This window comes from Halichoerus grypus, chromosome 6 (genome assembly GCF_964656455.1).
Source record: "Halichoerus grypus chromosome 6, mHalGry1.hap1.1, whole genome shotgun sequence".
Classification (NCBI taxonomy): Eukaryota; Metazoa; Chordata; class Mammalia; order Carnivora; family Phocidae; genus Halichoerus; species Halichoerus grypus.
The window spans coordinates 176,102,087-176,119,282 of NC_135717.1; the positions used below are offsets into that span (position 1 = coordinate 176,102,087).

At 51.4% G+C, this 17,196-nt stretch overlaps 1 protein-coding gene across 2 annotated transcripts in view; it reads left to right on the plus strand.

Annotated features, from left to right (window-relative positions):
* TBC1D22A (TBC1 domain family member 22A) overlaps positions 1-17,196 on the plus strand; it is a 319,474-nt gene that overhangs the window by 171,499 nt on the left and 130,779 nt on the right. For both annotated transcript variants that reach the window (XM_078076759.1, XM_078076760.1), the window contains one exon: positions 16,915-16,990. In XM_078076759.1, the coding sequence (XP_077932885.1) occupies positions 16,915-16,990 (76 nt within the window). The remainder of the gene's footprint in view (positions 1-16,914; positions 16,991-17,196) is intronic.

The window sequence follows — 17,196 nt, forward strand, 5'->3', positions numbered from 1 at the left end:
GTCAGCGTCCTGAGGAGCCGGGAGCTTCTGTTGCTGCGCTTGCTCTCATACAACCTGGGCTCGCCCCGTCCTCTCTGCTCTCCCCTGACGACTCAAGAGCCGTCTTCCTGGAGCACCTTCTCATCACGTCACTGCCCTGCTTGAAAGCCATTGAGAACTCGTGCTTGGCCTTGTGAAGTGCGGCCCTGTCAGCCTGGCCTTCGCCGGTTCCCCGCAGCTTAGGAAGTTCAGGGCTGTCTGTCGCGTGACGCTAAATCCACGTGCCAAGGGAGACTGCAGGGAGTCCGAGTCGCTGGGCCATGGCCGTGCAGCGGCCCTCCTGCTCTCCTCGGCAGCAGCAGCGGGGCTTCCCGTGGTCAGTGGGCAGTGACGGCTAGGTGTCCGAGTGGCTCTTAGCTTCACAGCAGAGCGGATGTCACACCCTACACACACAGATCCCTTGCCTGGGGTCAGAGAGCCTGTGTTGGGACCCACATGTGAGCTCTGAAGCCTGTGGTTTTCTGCTCTGCTTTATAACCGTGTCCAGCTGAAATCAGTGGAAATGACTTCCATTTTGCTGGCTACGTTCTAGAGGGCAAAAGCCACATCTGCTCATTTTCCTGGAGACATGACTGTGTGTTCGGCTCACCTTGCGGCCTCAGTCTGAGACTCTGTGTTCTGCATTTGGCCACCGTGTGGGGAGCACCTGCTGTGTACAGGGGCCGTGCACAGTCACCAACCTGCTGTCCCTGCAGGATGCATATCCTGGTGGCCAGGGGTGCGCAGAGAGGACTGCCGGTGGACGGCAGAGTTCTAGGGGTTCTCGGGGAGGGGAGGCTCTGGTCCCAGGAGGATGACAGGCTCGGCCCAGGAAGAAGCTGCTCCCTCCCAGCATATGCCTGGAGGCATTGGGTGATGTTGAGCAAGAATTGTCTAAAATGCAAAGCTGGACTCCTTACCAAGGGGAGGGGAGTCCTGCGGACACGAGGAGTGGTGACCCCGCCAGTAGACGCTAGTAAGTGTGGAGGGAACGACTGTAGTCGTGCCTAAAAGTTAAGGTCTTATTGTCCTGGCCGGGGGTAGAAATAAGATAAAGCCGGGCCTGCGTGGGGAAATCCTGGTGCTACTCAGAAACAAAAATAAAACGGTTCTCCTGTCAGGGCTTCCCAGCTTCGTGTCTCGGGGCTGCGTTACAGTCTTCAGAAATCCCGAGGAACTCAGAGCTTTGACTCACGTGGGTGAGTTCTGTCGGTATTTACTCTGTTAGAAACTCAAACAGAGATCATTTAAAAATATTTAGTAATTTATCTTAAAATAACAATGATAAATCCCTGTGTGTTATTACAAGTAACATATCTTGGTAATAAATTAATATTTTTGAAACATAACTATTTCGTGAGAAGGAGGGCACTGTGTTCCCCTGTGTTAAGACCCTGTAGGTCTGACTCCGTAGAAGATACCCGAATTCTCTCGTGTGCTTCTGCATTCAGTCCGTGGAGATACGTTGGTTTTGATGGGAGTGTGTGAAAACAGTCCGGCCTCTCCCAGGCAGGGCGTTGGGAGAGGGAGGAGAATTTCCATAGCACTCTCCCGACGACCTGGATGTTTGCTCGTTAACACTAGACCATAGCTTAGCGCGGTGGCTTCCTGAAGGTCGCCTGCCGTGTGACAGCTGAAGCCATGTCAGCCACCATTTTGTTCTCAGTGACGTTGAAGTCCATTGGCCTGTCTTGCACTTTGAGCGGGTGTTTGGCCCTCGCGTGGTTCTGTAGCATCGGACGCTGGCCATCTGGGGAGTATTGGATGACTGGGGTGTGTGGAGCTTCACCTCATCATACGGTATCACGTCTCATAGCATTACCACCATCTTGTCAGAAGACCTGGTGAGCCCAGAGTGGCAGACGAAAGTTCTTCAAAATTCAGAGTTTGGCTTAAAAGCTCAAATATTACTATTGGCAGCACATACTGCCGATTGTTTTCCTTGAAACGACAGTCTTTGTTCATTTTTGAGAAAGTGCCAAATACCCAAGTTTGAATAACCAGTTTGCCTGTTAGTCATTTCTTCTAGTGGAAATGATGTTTCTTGAAAAATGTTATCTAATTCAGCTCACAGCTCCAACAATTGACCAGGGGCATTTTTAGAAGAAATCACTGTTGTTTGGTACACATCTCAAGGGCTTTCTGTGTTCTTCCCACTTTGCCACACAGAATACTGAAAAGATGTTTACTTGAGGGTCGGGATCTGATGCAATATTAATCATAAAATTAGGAACCTCATCAAGGACATCCTTAAGCGAAATTGCCTTTTATTTATCTTCATCACCGTGAGTGCGAGGCGCTAAGAATGCGGTCTGGTGGTACTGCCTCGACTCACGCCAACGTGTCCACACTTCACTCACCTTTCGCGCCAGCCGTGCAGGCGGCAACACATGACAAAGGTAAATAACGTTGCTATTATTAGGAATGTGGTTTTGATCTCAGAGACCGCTTGAAAGGGTCTCCTGGACGGCAGCAGTGGGCCGACTGCCCCGGAGAACTGCCACCCTGGAGGCTGCTCTCTCAGCACAGGCCTGTGGTTTTCCCACAGAAAAGCCCCCCGAAGATGGGCTCACGACGGAAAAAGCATGAGACAGAAGAAGTGTGCGCCAGGACTGGACATTAACAGGCATTGTGATTAGCAGGGATCTACCCCAGGGACTCGACATCCTACAGCAGCAATGTGAACGGAGCCAAAACAAGTAATTAACACGAAGAATAAGACTCTGAAAGAAGAGCTCGCAGGTTTTTGAAAAGAGCCCAACAGAACTTCTAGCAACCAAACTTACGGTCGTTGAAATTTACCATTCTTTAGACCCAGCAGAAGAGAGGATTAAAGCAGAAGGAGAAAATTACTGGGTGGGCAGCACTGAGGGAGGGCATGGATTTGGAAGAGAGGTTAGGGCAGAATGAGCAACAGGCCCGGGATGGGAAAACATGCTGTACGAGCCCCCGTGCACACACAGGTGGTAGCCAGAACTTTCCAGCACCTGTGAGAGACATGGGCTCTTATGGTCCCTAAACAAACAAGTCTCAAGAAAGTGGCATTAAAATATCATACCTGGAGAAACCAGAGTGAAGCCGCTACATATGGGAAGTCAGAGAAAATGTCATAGGAATGGCCAGCGACAGATGAGTTGTTTGGGCCGACGGTTGGATGGGAAATAGGCTGCAGCAGGAAAAGCAGAGGCCAGAATGAGATGGGTTGCGTTTGGTGTTCTGGAGAAGGATAACTGTCAGGCCAGATTGGATTTACAAACAGGATCCAGCTATACACTCCTTAGAAGACACTCACCTAAAACATAAGATTACAAAATGGCATGAAGGAAGGGGTTGGGAGCAGTGCAAGATCAACACTAACCGAAGTAAGAGCTAGGCAGCAGTGTGGCTCTTATGCATTATTAGATGAAATGGATTTTGAGGCAGAAAGCATTATTTGGGATAAAGAGCATCACTGCCGAGGGACAAGTGGATAAATTTACCAGGGAAGACGCAGTCCTGAACGTCTGCTATGACAGCACGCATGTGTGTGGACAGAAGTGTATCTCTTGAGTGTGTAGGAGGCAGGCGGGGAAGAGAAGAGGTAGAAGTTAGGCGGAAGTTCCTGAAGATGCTGTCAGTGCGAGACGCTGTTCTAGGTTCTTTGCGTTTGTTAACTGTTGGTGTTAATCGCAGTTTCCCTGCAACATGTCTGTCAGGCATTTCCCGCTGTGGGGCTAGGAAGTTGCAGACTTGGGATTCAGACCCGCACAGTCTGGCCCCAGCTTTCCTGCCTCTCAGTAGTTAGCGGGTCAGGCAGACAAGAACTTGCAAGATCGCGACATATTTGTGCCACAGACTTCATAAGGTCAAGCTACTGGCCGTATCTGGAACCCCATGCCCAGCACACACAGCGTGTTCCTTTCTTCCAGCGTGTGTGGGACATTCCAGAAATGGCCGAGCCGGCGGTCCTCGTGGGCGGTGCAGGCCAGGGTCGGCACTCTCTCCGGGCTGCGGCCGTGGCACGCAGACTCACCCAGATTCCCTGGGGAAGGGGGCGGTGGGCCGGAGTCCAAGGCCGGGCAGCTGGGTTGGCTTTGGCAGCTCTGAGAAAGGCCCGTAATTTGGCCCTCCCCAGGTGTCGGGCCTGCTCACTCATTTCTGATGGATGGTGTCCTCGCGCTCGGTGTTTGTTTAGGGGACGCTCTTTCCGTGGAGGGGCCTTGGTGCCGGGAGAAAAGCAGCAGCTGCATTTCCAGGTGAAACAGTCTCATGGCGGAGACTCGGTTCGCACTGTGGTGCCCTCGCGCTCCTGCTGGCTCCGTGAGCGATGAAGGGAGGCCGTTGGCACGGCCCTCAGTGGCGGCAGGTGGGGCTAGCGGGGGGCCATCTGCGGCCCAAACTAGAGCCTCAGCTGGGTGGTGGTGGGATGGGCAGAGAGAGCGCCGCGCAGACTGGGCAGGCCTCGTCCCCTGTGGTGCTGCTGTGAGTACCCGTGGTGGGGTGGGCGCGGGGGGGTACCTACTGCCTCCTAGGGTTGCTGGGGAGGGTCTGGGTGTGGCAGCGAGGGGGCGGGGATCAGGGTACTGAATGGCCGGCAGTGCATGGACCGTCCTGCCCGGGGAAGAATCTTACCAGGACCTCGTGAAGAGGTCTAGCCAGCAGATCTGGGTGGAAGTCGTCCACCCACGTGACCCTGCTAATTATTCTGGTGGGATGGTTTTGTCTTGACAAGGGGATGTGGTTATGAGAGGAGTCTTCATTTTGTGGTGAAATGGGCCGTGTGGATCTGCCCGGCGGGCCATGCACTGGCCGGGGGTGCCTGGGCTGGCTGGGCACAGACGGTATGGGGGGCAACGGGGACGGGACCCTAAGTGTGGAAGCCATGGCTGTGTGCTTCCGTTCTGTTTTCTAGGCTGCAGGGGTGCGTATCCTCCGTGCTGGGGAGGGCTCTTCTTGGGCTTTCCCGGTCTCCGCACGGCACCAGCAGCCCCAGCGCCGGGGCTGCCGGCGAGCTTGTACTCGTTGAATTACGGCTTCCCCATTTGCCTCTCCTGCAGTCATACTATTACTCTCGGATTCATTACTTAACAGGACAGCCTCTTGGAGGAGAAAAGGGCCATTGCTTTTATAATTAGTCTTCTACACTTCCTTTCCTTGGGGAAGCATTCCTCAGTTCAGAGAACTGGTCGGTGGCCTGGGAGTGAGGGGGGCGTTGGGGAAAGGGACTGTGTTATCCTAGAACTTGTCAGACAGAAGGCTGGAAATATGGTGGCGTGGCGCCGCGCGTAGAGGATGTCCGGGCCTCTGCCAGCCCCGTCCCCGGGGGGCCGCAGGGCCTGCTGTCCCTCAGGTGTCGCTGCTGCATGTCGGCCTTTGAAGATAAGGCCAGTGAGGAGAGAAGGGACAGACGTATCACAGGAAACCAGAGCGGGTGCGGGGAGCCCTTGGAGCGGTTTCTGCTCCAAGAAGGAGAGGGGCCCCTGGCACGCTTGGAAGGCGGCCCAGGATCCTTAGAAATGAGCGTAGACAGCCAGAGCCTGGGGCGGCCAGAGGCCTGGGGGCGTTGTTCTTCCCCAGCTCAGTGGAAACAGAAGAAGCGAGGGGCTGGTCTGTTGCTTGGGAAGGTGGCCGAGAGGAAGCTCGCTCACTTGGCCCCGATTTGGCTGTCTTCACCTGGAAGGAGCAGCTGAGCCGTCGTGGGGAGGGAGGGAAAGCCAGGCCTTGTGCCCAGCCCCGTGGATGGAAGAATGAAGAAGGAGGCACCTAGTCCGTGCAGATGTGTTCCTGTCTCAAACACGAGATGAATCATGCTGTGTGTGGAAGGATCTTTAGAGAAGGGATTTTAGAGCCTCGTCGATAAAATTGAGAATTCTTGGCAACGTTTAGAAAGGTTTATTAAACAGATAAGAGTGTGTTGGTTACTGGGCTGCAGCAGAAGATTCATTAAGAATGAGTCATTGAGCAGCAAACACTTTAAAAATGAAAATTAAAAAAAATTCAGTTCACAGTAGCGTTGAAAAACGTAAAATCCATGTCATTGCATGAACGAATAGTTCATTCCTTTTAATTACCAAGTAGTATTTCACTGTATGAATATATCACAGCTTGTTTCTCCGTCCTTCTTTTTGGTGGAAGCCAAGGCTGTTTCTGGCCTTTGGTTGCTATGAATAAACTTTTTGTGGACATTCACGTGCATGTCTTCTTGTTGACGTAACCTCCATTTCTCTCGCTCGGTGCCTAGTGTAGCCTTGCACGGTCATGCTGTGGGAGTGTATTTCGTTTCTGTGGAAAACAGCCCGGCATTTCCCTCAAATGGGCTGTACCGTTTTACACACCAGCAGCGATGTGTGCGAGGCGGGGTGCACCAGCCCTCCCCTCCTCTGACGTGTCTCTGCTGGACGGCCGTCTTCTGTTAGAGAGTGAGGGGAGTGGGACAGTGTTTTCCCCAAGTTTGTGGCGTGGCACTCCATTGTTAGAAAACTGTGTCTTCTCATAAGTGGAAAATTTTAATTTCTATGAAATCTAATTTATCTAAAAAAAAAATCTAACTTAAAATTTAAGATCCAATTTAAGTAAAAATCCTTCACCTACTCCCAGCGTGCCAGGGAATTCTCCTTTGCTTTTCTTCTAGAAGCTTTATAATTTTTGTTTTGACTTTTAACTTGACTTAATTTTTCTGTATGGTGTGAGGAAGGCAGAGTGGTTCATTTTTAAAATACAGGTTTCCTAGTTAACATAGCTAGCATCGTTTGTCAAAAACAGTTTTGTTTTTTTTTTCTTCCAGTGGATTGCTTTGGTCCCTTTTCTGAAAATCAAATGATTATATAAATGTGTGTCTATTTCTGGACATTCTGTTCTGTTCCATTGATCTATTACTGCATCTTTATGCCAGTACATACTGTCTTAATTACTGTAGCTTTTCTCAGAGTCCAGTAGAGAGAGTCCTCCAACTTTGTTCTTTTTAAAATAAATTGTCACAAGTATTTTTGGTCCTTTACATTTTTAAAAAAGATTTTATTTATTTATTTGAGAGAGAGAGAGGGAGAGATAGAGAGCACAAGCAGGGAGGAGAGGGAGAAGCAGGCTCCCTGCTGAGCTGGGAGCCCGACCCGGGGCTCCATCCCAGGACCCTGGGATCATGACCTGAGCCAAGGGCAGACGCTTAATGGACTGAGCCAACCAGGTGCCCCAGTCCTTTACATTTGTATATAAAGTTTATTGTTGGCCATTTTCTACCAGAAAAGCCTTAGAAAAAGTAATAGGAGCTGGGGTTTGAATGGGATTGTGTTGAATCTATATGTCAGTTTTCCCAGAATTAACAGCATTAACAATACTGAGTTTTTTAACTTAGACATTTTTAAATTTATCCTCACAAACATTTTGTAGTTTTCAGTGTATGGGTTTTGTTCAGATGTTGTTAAATTTATTTCTAAATAGTTTGGGTTTTTTGTTGCTATTTTAAATGGTATAGCTTTGTTTGTAAATTTTGTTTTTCAAATTTCACTGCTGATATATACAAATATAATTGATTTTGTAAACCGACATCTTTCTCTATCTAGTATTGTTGCGTAACAAATTGCTCCAAATTTCCCAACTTAAAGGAACTATTTTATTATGCTCACAGATTCTTTCAGTCAGGATTTCAGTCAGGAAATGGCATGTATTGCCTATCCGTGTACCACATTGTCTGGAGCCTCAGGTGGGGAGACTTGAAGGTGGGTACAAGGTGATGCTTAGGGGCTGGAACCGTCTGAAGTCTCACCCATATATATGTGAGCTCCTGGTACCTGGGCTCAGGCAGGGCGGAGGTGGGGGTGCTCTGAGACTAGGACAGTGACTGCCATCTCATGGCCTCTCCCTGTGACTCTCCAGCCTCACAGCATGGTGGCCTTAGGATAGTCAGACTTCTTACATAATAGTGCGAGGCTCCCAGTAAGATTTCCAGCCAACAGGATGTCAGGTGCATTTTTCATGACAGCCTCTGAGATCACACAGTATCACTTCTACTGTACTCTTGGTTGCAGCAGTCCCATGTCTTCCCAGATTCAAAGAGAGGGAAATTGGACTCCCGTCTCCTGACACAGCAGTGCATGGTCACATGATAAGAGAGCATGCGGGATTGGAGATACTGCTGTGGCCACTTCTGGAAAATGTAACGTGCCTCACCTTTCTGGTGGTCTTACTAAATTCACTGGCTAGTTCAGGAGCTTTTCCATCTATAAATAAAGAGACCCTTCCGTCTTTCTATACACTTGCATGGCCTTTATTTCCTTTTCTTGACTTACTGCATTGTCAAGATCCTCATGTGCTGAGAGCGGACATTTTTACCTCCTTCCAGATACTGGTGGGGAGGGTGAAGCATTCAGGCTCTCAACATGAAGTACGGTGGTAGCTGTTGGCTTTTTGTAGATGCCCTTTTTCAGGGTGGTTGCTGACAGTGCAAATTCCACAGTCGAGGGGTCTATGTTTTTAATAAGCACCCTGGTTTATTTTGATAGGTCTTTACATTTGAGGAATACTGGTATATAATGGAATAAGAGGTTGAGGATTGAATTCTTAAGACCTGGTGGAAGAAGACCAGGACGTCACATTATAGTTTGCTGAGTCTCTTAAAAAAATTAGGAATTGATATTTTTGTCAAATGCCTTTTCTGTTGATATGATCATGTGATTTTTCTTACTTATTCTGTTAATGTAGTGAAGGACCTTAATGAACTTTGATTGTTAGGTTGACCTGCATTTCTGGGGAACTCTACTTTGTCATGAGATATTAGCCTTTTTCTATACTTCTGGATTTTCTTTGGTAGTATGTATTTAAAGATTTTCACCTCTCTGTTCCTGAGGAATATTGTGTTCTACTTTCTTTTCTTCTAATGTCTTTTTCTTTCTTAACCTTAGGGAAATGGTGGCCTATAATTTCTGAAAGGGTTTGTGTAAGATTAGTATTATTCTTCCTTAAATATTTGATAGAGTTCAACAGGGAAGCCATCTTGCCCTGGAACTTTCTTTGTGGGAAAGTTTTAACTGTAAATTCAATTTTTGCTCTAAGTAGGGCTCCAGATTTTCTACTTCTTCTCTTGACAGTTTTTTTTTAAAGCTTTAAGAAAAGCTTTGTCAGTTTTTTTTAAAAGCTTTTAAAAAAAGATTTTATTTATTTGAGAGAGAGTGAGAGCACAAGTAGGCAGAGCGGCAGGCAGAGGGAGAGGGAGAAGCAGGCTCCCCACTGAGCAGGAAGCCCAACTTGGGGCTTGATCCCAGGACTCCAGGATCATGACCTGAGCGGAAGGCAGCTGCTTAACCGACTAAGCCACCCAGGTGCCACTCTTGTCAGTTTTAATAATTTGTGTCTTTTAAGGAATTTCATCATTTTAAAGAAGTTGTCTAATTTACTGGCATATTGTTGTTCATAATACCCTTTAATTCTTTTAATGTCTGTAGGAACTATAGTGATGTCTTTCCTTCCTAACATTGGTAATTACATTTTCTGGTATTTGTTCTGAGATCTGTCACGTGGTCTGTCTTGGTGAATATCTTCTGTGTCCTTGGAAAGAATGTATGTTTTGCTTTGTTGGGGGAGGTTTCCATAAATGTTAGTCAGGTCAGGTTGGTTGATAGTGTTAGTCCAGTCTTCTCTGCTTTTACTGATTTTCTGTCTCCTTTTTCTCAGCTACTGAGTGAGGACTTTTGAAATTTCCAATTATAATGGTTGATTTGTCTCTTTTAGTTTTGTCAGGTCTTGCTTCACATAATCTGAATCTCATTTATTAGGTACACACACATAGGATTAGCTTTTAGGTTTTCTTGATGAATTTAGATGTTATTTTTATTTATTGTTACGAAATATTCCTCATTATTGCTGGTCATGTTCCCTGTTCTGGAGTCCAGTTCATTGGATATTAATATAGCCATTCCACCTTCCCTTGGCTTAGTCTTTGGTGCATCTTTTTTTCTACCCCTTTGCTTCTAATCTGTGGGTATTTTCTTGTGTAATGTGCGTTTCTTGTAGAAAGCTTAGAGTTGGATTTTGCTTTATTTTTTTAAGTATGTTTAGTTCATACACATTCATAGGTTTCCGGTGTAATTATTTGTGTGGCTGGGGCTTCTTAGGCTGCCACCTTGGTATTTATTTTCTATTCATTTTATCTTTTCTTATTTCCACTTTTTCTCCCCTATATTCTTTTGGATGAATTGAGTAATTTAAAAAATTAATGGACTTTATTTTTTGGAGCAGTTTTGGGTGTATAGAAATACTCAGCAGAAAATGTGGTTTCTGTGTACTCCCTCACCACATCCGGACGGACACAGCTCCTCTTACGAACGTCTTGCATTAGTGTGGTGCGTTTGGTGCAGCTGATGAGCCAGTGGTGATCTGTTACCACTACTCAGAGTCCAGAGTTGACACGAGGGTTCTCTCTTGGTGTTGCACGTTCTCGGGCTTCGGACAAATGTATGTCCACTGTCGCACAGGGTGGTTTCAGTGCCTTAAAAATCCCCTGTGCTCCGCCCACCCATCCTGTCTTCCCCTCAGACCCTTGACAACCCCTGGTAGTGACCGAAAACAGGCATTTAGCACCGACCCCATTGTCGGAGTGGCTGACAGTGGGAGCACTGGGTGCTGCGTCAGGGCTGGGCAGGAGGCCCCGTCGTCACTGCTATCCCGTGACCTGTGTCACCGTGGAAGGTGGGCACTGGGAGGGAGGGTCCAGGTTCTTTAGGTATAGCGACTCATTTAACAGCCCCTCCCCGTGCCTTGTGAAGCGGACATTCCTGTCTCACTCACAGATGAGAAGACAGGGGATCAGAGAAATGAAGCTTGCACTACGAAAGTGAGGAGTTGGCTTGCTGCATTGTTACAGCACTCCTCCACCTGAACGTGGTCCCTGAGACACGTGCCGTGGAGCTCTGTCCTTGTCCTTGTCCTTCCCCTCTTCTCTGAGGCTGTAATGAAGACATGGAGGGTGTAAGTGTAACCCGTGCCTCTAAGCTTGGAGGGACAGCTAATGTGATAGATGACACAATCAAGATTCAGAATGAGTTCAGCTGCCTGGAATGCCACCCGAGAACCAATCAAGTGAACGAGCTAATAGGAATAAATGAAAAGCCCTATGTTCAAGTTCAAAAACCCAACCAGTAATATAGCTCGTTGAAAGCAGTTTGGATAATTTGGGCCACCTGTGTCTTTCGGTGGGAGGCTCTCCTCATCATTTGGTGTAGATTAGGGCATCGGTCTGGCAGCTGACTTCCCTGATCCTCTTTGCTCTGCTGTTACTCTGCACCTTGCGGCAGAGTCTTCTCCAAATGCAGATCTTGTGTGTGGTGGCTGCCCATCCCCATGTCAGTACCTTCATTCCATGGCTCTGCTCTGGTCCTACCCTTCCCTCCCAGATGGTCTCCCAGCCTCAGAACGGTCTTCTCCCGCCGTACCCCAGCCTCCTCGCTGCCCCTCCAGCTGTCCTGGCCTTCATTCCCCCCGGGTGGTGCCCTGCTCTGGGCTGCTGCCAGGGCTCTTCTGCACGCTGCTCCCTTCTTTCTGCATGTCTGCTCAGGCTTCACATCCTCAGCCTGGTCTCCAGGTGGGGCTCCCCGTTCTGTGCTGTGCTAACAGGCGGGGCTCCCCACATCACAGTGAGCCCTTCTCATGCACTTGCGTGGCCTGCGTGATGAACATTTGTTTAACCGGTCTCTCTGTGAACAGAAGGGCCCTGTTGGTTTTTCTCCCCGACTCTGTTGGGGTACCCAAAGACCAGCCCAAGGTTCAGTGCCTCCCAGGAATCAGTATATGGTTGTATTCAAGGCCGTGATTCCTTCCAGTACCAGCACGCAAAGCAGAACCAGCCAAGTGGGGAGGCCCGGAGACAGCAGGGGTAAGGCACCTCACGTCCTGTCCCAGTGGAGGCACACGGGACACACATCATGTCCCCAGCAGCGAGTCATGACAGCAGGTGTGAAATGTCCACCTGGGAGCTCGTTAGAGACTCTGTGCCTGGGTTGTATGGAGAGCTCGTCACTCGACGCCCTCTGCCTGGCACTTTCCAAAATTCCAGACTCCCAGAAGGAATGCAGTTCAGCATAAGCTACACTGTTGGTTGAGGTCCAGTGAAGCATCCTTGTTTGTTCGGGCATGACGGGAACGCTCCTGAACTCTCGGGTCTCCGGCACCAGCCGAGGGAGGGCCGGCCTTGCACACGAGCCTGTCTGAGGACAGCAGTCCCAGGCCTGCGCTTCTGTGTGCCGTCTCTGCCAGGACTCAGCATGTCGTGTGGCCCACGGGAGGATGCAGAAGTGGTTCTTGGGGAGATGAAGCAGCTCACGGTCCGACCCTGTTCTGGACGCTGCGTTACTTGCAGTAGCCGGGGTGACGTCCAGACGGGTGACGTGGACTGCAGCCGCGGCAGCGGGTGCTTGCCCTCTGACCTCTGCACTGCCGGGGCCCCTGTGGGGCACTTTGTCCAGGGCTGTGTCTGGGTCCTGGGGGCACCTGCAAGAGATGACGGACACAGAGGTCTTTCAGGCCATTGTTTGCGAAAGGAACTTGCTGAGCTGTTCCAGAGGCAGGTCCTGCAGGGCACAGAGGGGGCTCCTGTGGTTTCAGCATAGGAAAGAAGCCGTGTTCCCTGGAGAGAGGCCAGGCGGTGGGTCTCTGGTCGGCGGGGGGGGGGGGGGGGGCTGTGGGGCCTTCCAGCTCAGCCCCTGGGAATTTAATTTTCAGCTCGTCTCTGCCAGGGTCCTTCAGAAAATGTTGTTCTCCTTTTCTCCCGAAGAGCACAGAAAGTGCTATTTGTTTTTGCCGAGGTGTGAGGTGGGATGGCAGCAGATGTAAGGCAGGCCGTGGGCGCGCCTCGGTTTCCTGTGAATACAGACTTCACCCTGGGTAAGACATTCCCCAGAAGGTCCGTGTGTCACTGTGTTCCTCAGACCTTTCTTCCTCTGACCTGTAAGTTTCGAAGAGCATATTCTTTCTTAAAGATGTAAAATCAAATCTCAATTAGAAAGGATATGAATGTTTACTTTTTGTGAAGGTGGTGATGTTATTACTGTTAGTATTTCCGAACGTGTGTAGGTTTCTGCGCCCACTCACAGCTTCGTGCAGCAGGTGTTTTCTGTGCCAGGTGTGCGTGCGGGTGCGTGTGGATGGGGTGCTGGGGGTGATGGCCCAGAGGTACATCTGGTGACCTGGCCTTGGGTGGGCAGAACCTGGGCGAGGTGCTGTGCTGGCAGGATCTTGCTGGGCCACAGGTACCCACCCCGCCGGAGGGCTTGAGTACCCCGTGTCTCCCAGAGGGGCTGTTGCTGGGGCCACAGAATGTTCTTTTCCCCTTACACCTTCTCACTCAGCCGTCTGGCTCTGGAAGGTCCTTGGTGTGCCCTTCAAAGGTTTTCTGGCCACTGAGCAGGGCCACCCACAGCCTGGGCTCCCTCAGCCGACCGCTGTGCCCTGCCTCGCTGGGCTCTGCCCTCCGACACCCATCTTGTCATCTGGGTTGGAGCCCGTTTGAAGGCCGATCTTCTCTGCCTGGGACCCAAGTCCAGAATGCCAAGGCCACAGCCCATCCATCAGTCTCTTCTGGTCCTTTTAAAACGTAGTTTTATTTTTTTTAATTTTAAATTTTAAAGGCTCTCAGGTGTTATTCTTTTCTCATTGTTTGGATTTCCAAGAAAACTATCATCCCTACCTGGGTTTTGAACAAATTGAGAAATAAAATAGTGGCAGATGGAGACCGAAGAATAACTTTTATTTCTTCTAAATGAGAATCTTGAAATCCTATCTTGGTGCGAGAGCCAAATAAACCGGCTGACCTAATCCCAGGATCAGTCGGGCTTACCCACCCCATCAGAGCCATCGCTGGGCCAGAGCCAGGCCACCCTCATGTGCAGCAGAGCCTTGGAGGGGGAGCAGCCTGCCCCCGGTCTTAGCTGGCTCTGCTGGGTGGCAGGAGGGCCGAGCCCACAGCCTGTCTATTCTGCCGGCTTTAGCAACTGATAAGTTGCCTTCTTGTGGCGAGTATTGTGGGGTTAGAGAAGGTCCAGGAGTGGTGCTAGCTGAATCCCCCTGGAGAGGGAGAGGAGGAGATCCATAGCCCATCAGGATGCACCAGCTCCCAGTGAAACCCTCGCCCCTTCGTTCTCCTGGGACCACCAGGGGGGAGGGTATTACAGTGTACTTCTGATGGCTCTGGAATTTGTCAGAACTGAACATCAATTAAATAATCTGCAAGGCCTTCGCCCAAGGCTGCAGAATCAGTCTGCAATGTATTTCCCATCCTGAATTATATCCAGGTATATCGTTCAACCTGGCTCATCGGAAATTCTGCTGTGAGGTTAAGTGATAATGTATAAACTTCCAACGAGGCGGTATGCTCCATATTTGAATATAAATCTCCTTCTGTTATCCAATTTCCAGGGAGAAATTAAGTCTCAGAGGCTAACCCTTGCAAGCTCAAGTCCAAAACCCAAATTTCTTACCCTGTTAAAGTTCAGATACGTTAAAGCTTACAGTGTGTCCTTAGTGGACGCACACGGCTCCGTCCGGCCCTGAAATCGTCCCGCCCATTACACGCGCGTCCCTGACTCCCTTCTCCAGAGCTCAGGATTTAGCAGGACCCGCAGGCCTGTCACCAGGTCCAGGAGACGGTCACGCCACCCCGGGAGCGCCGGGCTTTGTGCCTTGGCATTGCTCCAGGTGAGGCGGGTGCACGCCGCTCTTCTTGGTTTGGCGTGGGCAGAGACGCCATAGTTTGGAGCCCAGAGCCTGTCACCCCAGATCCACTCGGGGGAGATCGGCCAGCGAGAGGGCAGGGCTGATTGTCTGTTTTCTGCGTCTGTGGAAATTCCTTGATGCCCGTAGGAGACTTTAGTTCTGTGCCCTGGTGGCGGCCACTCCTGCCCCGGCTCCGGCTGCCATGCAGGCCTGTGCGGTGGTGAGTGCGCGTGCGCACGGTGAACGCAGAGCTGACGGAGCCGGGGCCGGGGGCAAGGATCCCCCCACCTGAGCCTCCCAAGCTGCTCCACGCGGAGCATTTCACCTGAAAAGCCCCCTCGCAGATTCTGGAGCTGGCTGCACTGGGTGCTGTGGCCACGACCCCGGGGTCTCCCGCCGGCTGCCCCCTGTGCGGCCAGCTGTTCGGTCCCCTTCAGGTTTGGACTCTGGGTTTTGTGGGCACAGCCCCTCGCTCACAGGGGGTGTCTGCACGGTTGACTGTCTGGGGTTGTTCGTGTCCAGCCTGGACTTGCCCTCCACTTCCCTCCTGGGCCCTGAATGCAGGCCGAGATGTGGGGTGGCTGCCTAGGAGCCATCCCCGCCCGAATGATGGCCTCCCCCCCCCCCCAGTGCCCCGTGGTGCGTGGCACAGCAGGAGTGCTCCCCACTGTCCACAGGGCCACAGCGACTGCCTGGTGGGCTGCAGTTGCCCACGTCACCCACACCTTCCAGAGGCCAGGGGTCTCGCTGTCCTGGGCGCGGCTTGTGCGGCCTGCCTGGTGTCGCTCCCTGAGGACGAGCCACTCTGTCCCAGCACTGGCCCAGCACAAGCCCGCGTGAGCCGCTGGGGCCAAGGCCTCTGTGCTCCCCAGAGTCCAGGGATCTGCAGGGTTGGCATTGGGGTCTTGATTGCTCCAGATTCTCTTCTCGTCCTTTCATTTTAGTGCATCCTGGGGGCCGCGGTGAAGAACATCCCCCAGGCCTCCTGTATTCATTTCCTGGGGGTGCTGTAACAAATCACCACAGGCTTAGTGGCTGAAAACAACACAGATTATGTGTTACTTCGTGGTTCTGGAGGCCAGGCTTCTGATGTGGCTCTTGTGGGCCTGACTCAAGGTGTGGGCCTAAGGCTCCAGGGAGATCTCACAACCTGCCCTTTTTCCAGCCCGCGTCCTTTGCCTCGTGGCCCCTTCCTCCATCTTCAACACTGCTGCGGCAGGTCGAGTCTTTCTCACGCTCCTGTGGACTTGTCAGGACCCCGGGACTGCAGTGGGCCCTTGGCTAGTCCAGATAATTCCCTTTGGTCGGTGGATTGACACCTTTGTGCCCTTTGGCAGCCTCTGGGCTTAGGCCGTAGACCTCTTTGGGGCTGTCTCTGCCTTGCATGTGTGCCTTCGAAGCCCAGCGGCCCTTCTGAAGGTGACGGGGGCTGGCTGAGGCCCTGCCCTCGTTCCTCGGCACCTCTGGTAGTCTTGGGCCCTCCAGCATGGTCCCCTGACCTGGTCTCCTGTACACATCGGAGCAGACCTAGAAGGCAGCATGATTGTCACGGTGTAGACGACCAACGGGAGCCGAGAGGTGACGTTGCTTACCAAGGCTGCACAGCTCCCGAGTAGGAGGGTGGGGCTCCTTCTCCAGGTCTGTTTGACCGAGGACTCGTCCCCCTCGATGCCCACACCGGGTTTCCTGTCTCAGTTTATCGACTCCTTCACCTGGGTTCACCGAGAGTGGTCACACGCTCACTTTCCTCGTGCAGCGGCCGCGTCGGTGGCCCGGGGACTGCGGGCGGGATGTGGGCACCAAGAGCACCGGCCCAGGCGCCGTTCCGCCGCCGTTTTTCCGGCACCGGCAAGTGCCCGCTACCTGGGTGGCGGCCAAGCAGCTGCTTCCGGCACACGCTTCTCAAGGAGCTGTCCATGCCCATGCCCGTTTGTTCCATGTAAATGTAAATATCTGCATTTACATAAAGAGATGCTCCAGTAGATGCTCCCCGAGGCGGGTGTGCTCGCCCTCTGATGTCGGGAAGGGCTGGATCTGACCCCAGATGGGATCCTGCTGCGGGTCGGCCGTTGTGACAGGGCCTGACGCCGCGGGCATGGATCAGGTGGTGACTTTGTTCCGCTGTGAAACTGTTCACCTTTGTTCCGACTTCCTTTTTCCCCTTTGGAAGGTGTGTTTTATTTTCTGTGCATATGATATTTGTTGTTATTTTTCCCTTAGGACAACTATACCTTTGCCCAGCCTGGGATTCAAATGAAGGTGAAGATGTTGGAAGAGCTCGTGAGCCGGATTGATGGTAAGCCTGCTTCCTGAGCACCTGTCTCCCTGAGGGCCCGGGAGGAGGCGGTGGGAGGCTTGGGACTGGCCCTCACCCTGCAAGGTGCTGTCCTCACTGAGCCTGGGGCTCCTAGCTCCACGGGGCAGGGCTGGGCATTCTTCTGGGGCGGGAGCCTCTCCCCTTCGTTTTTATTAAGGCAACATAATCAGAATTCAGTGCAGGCA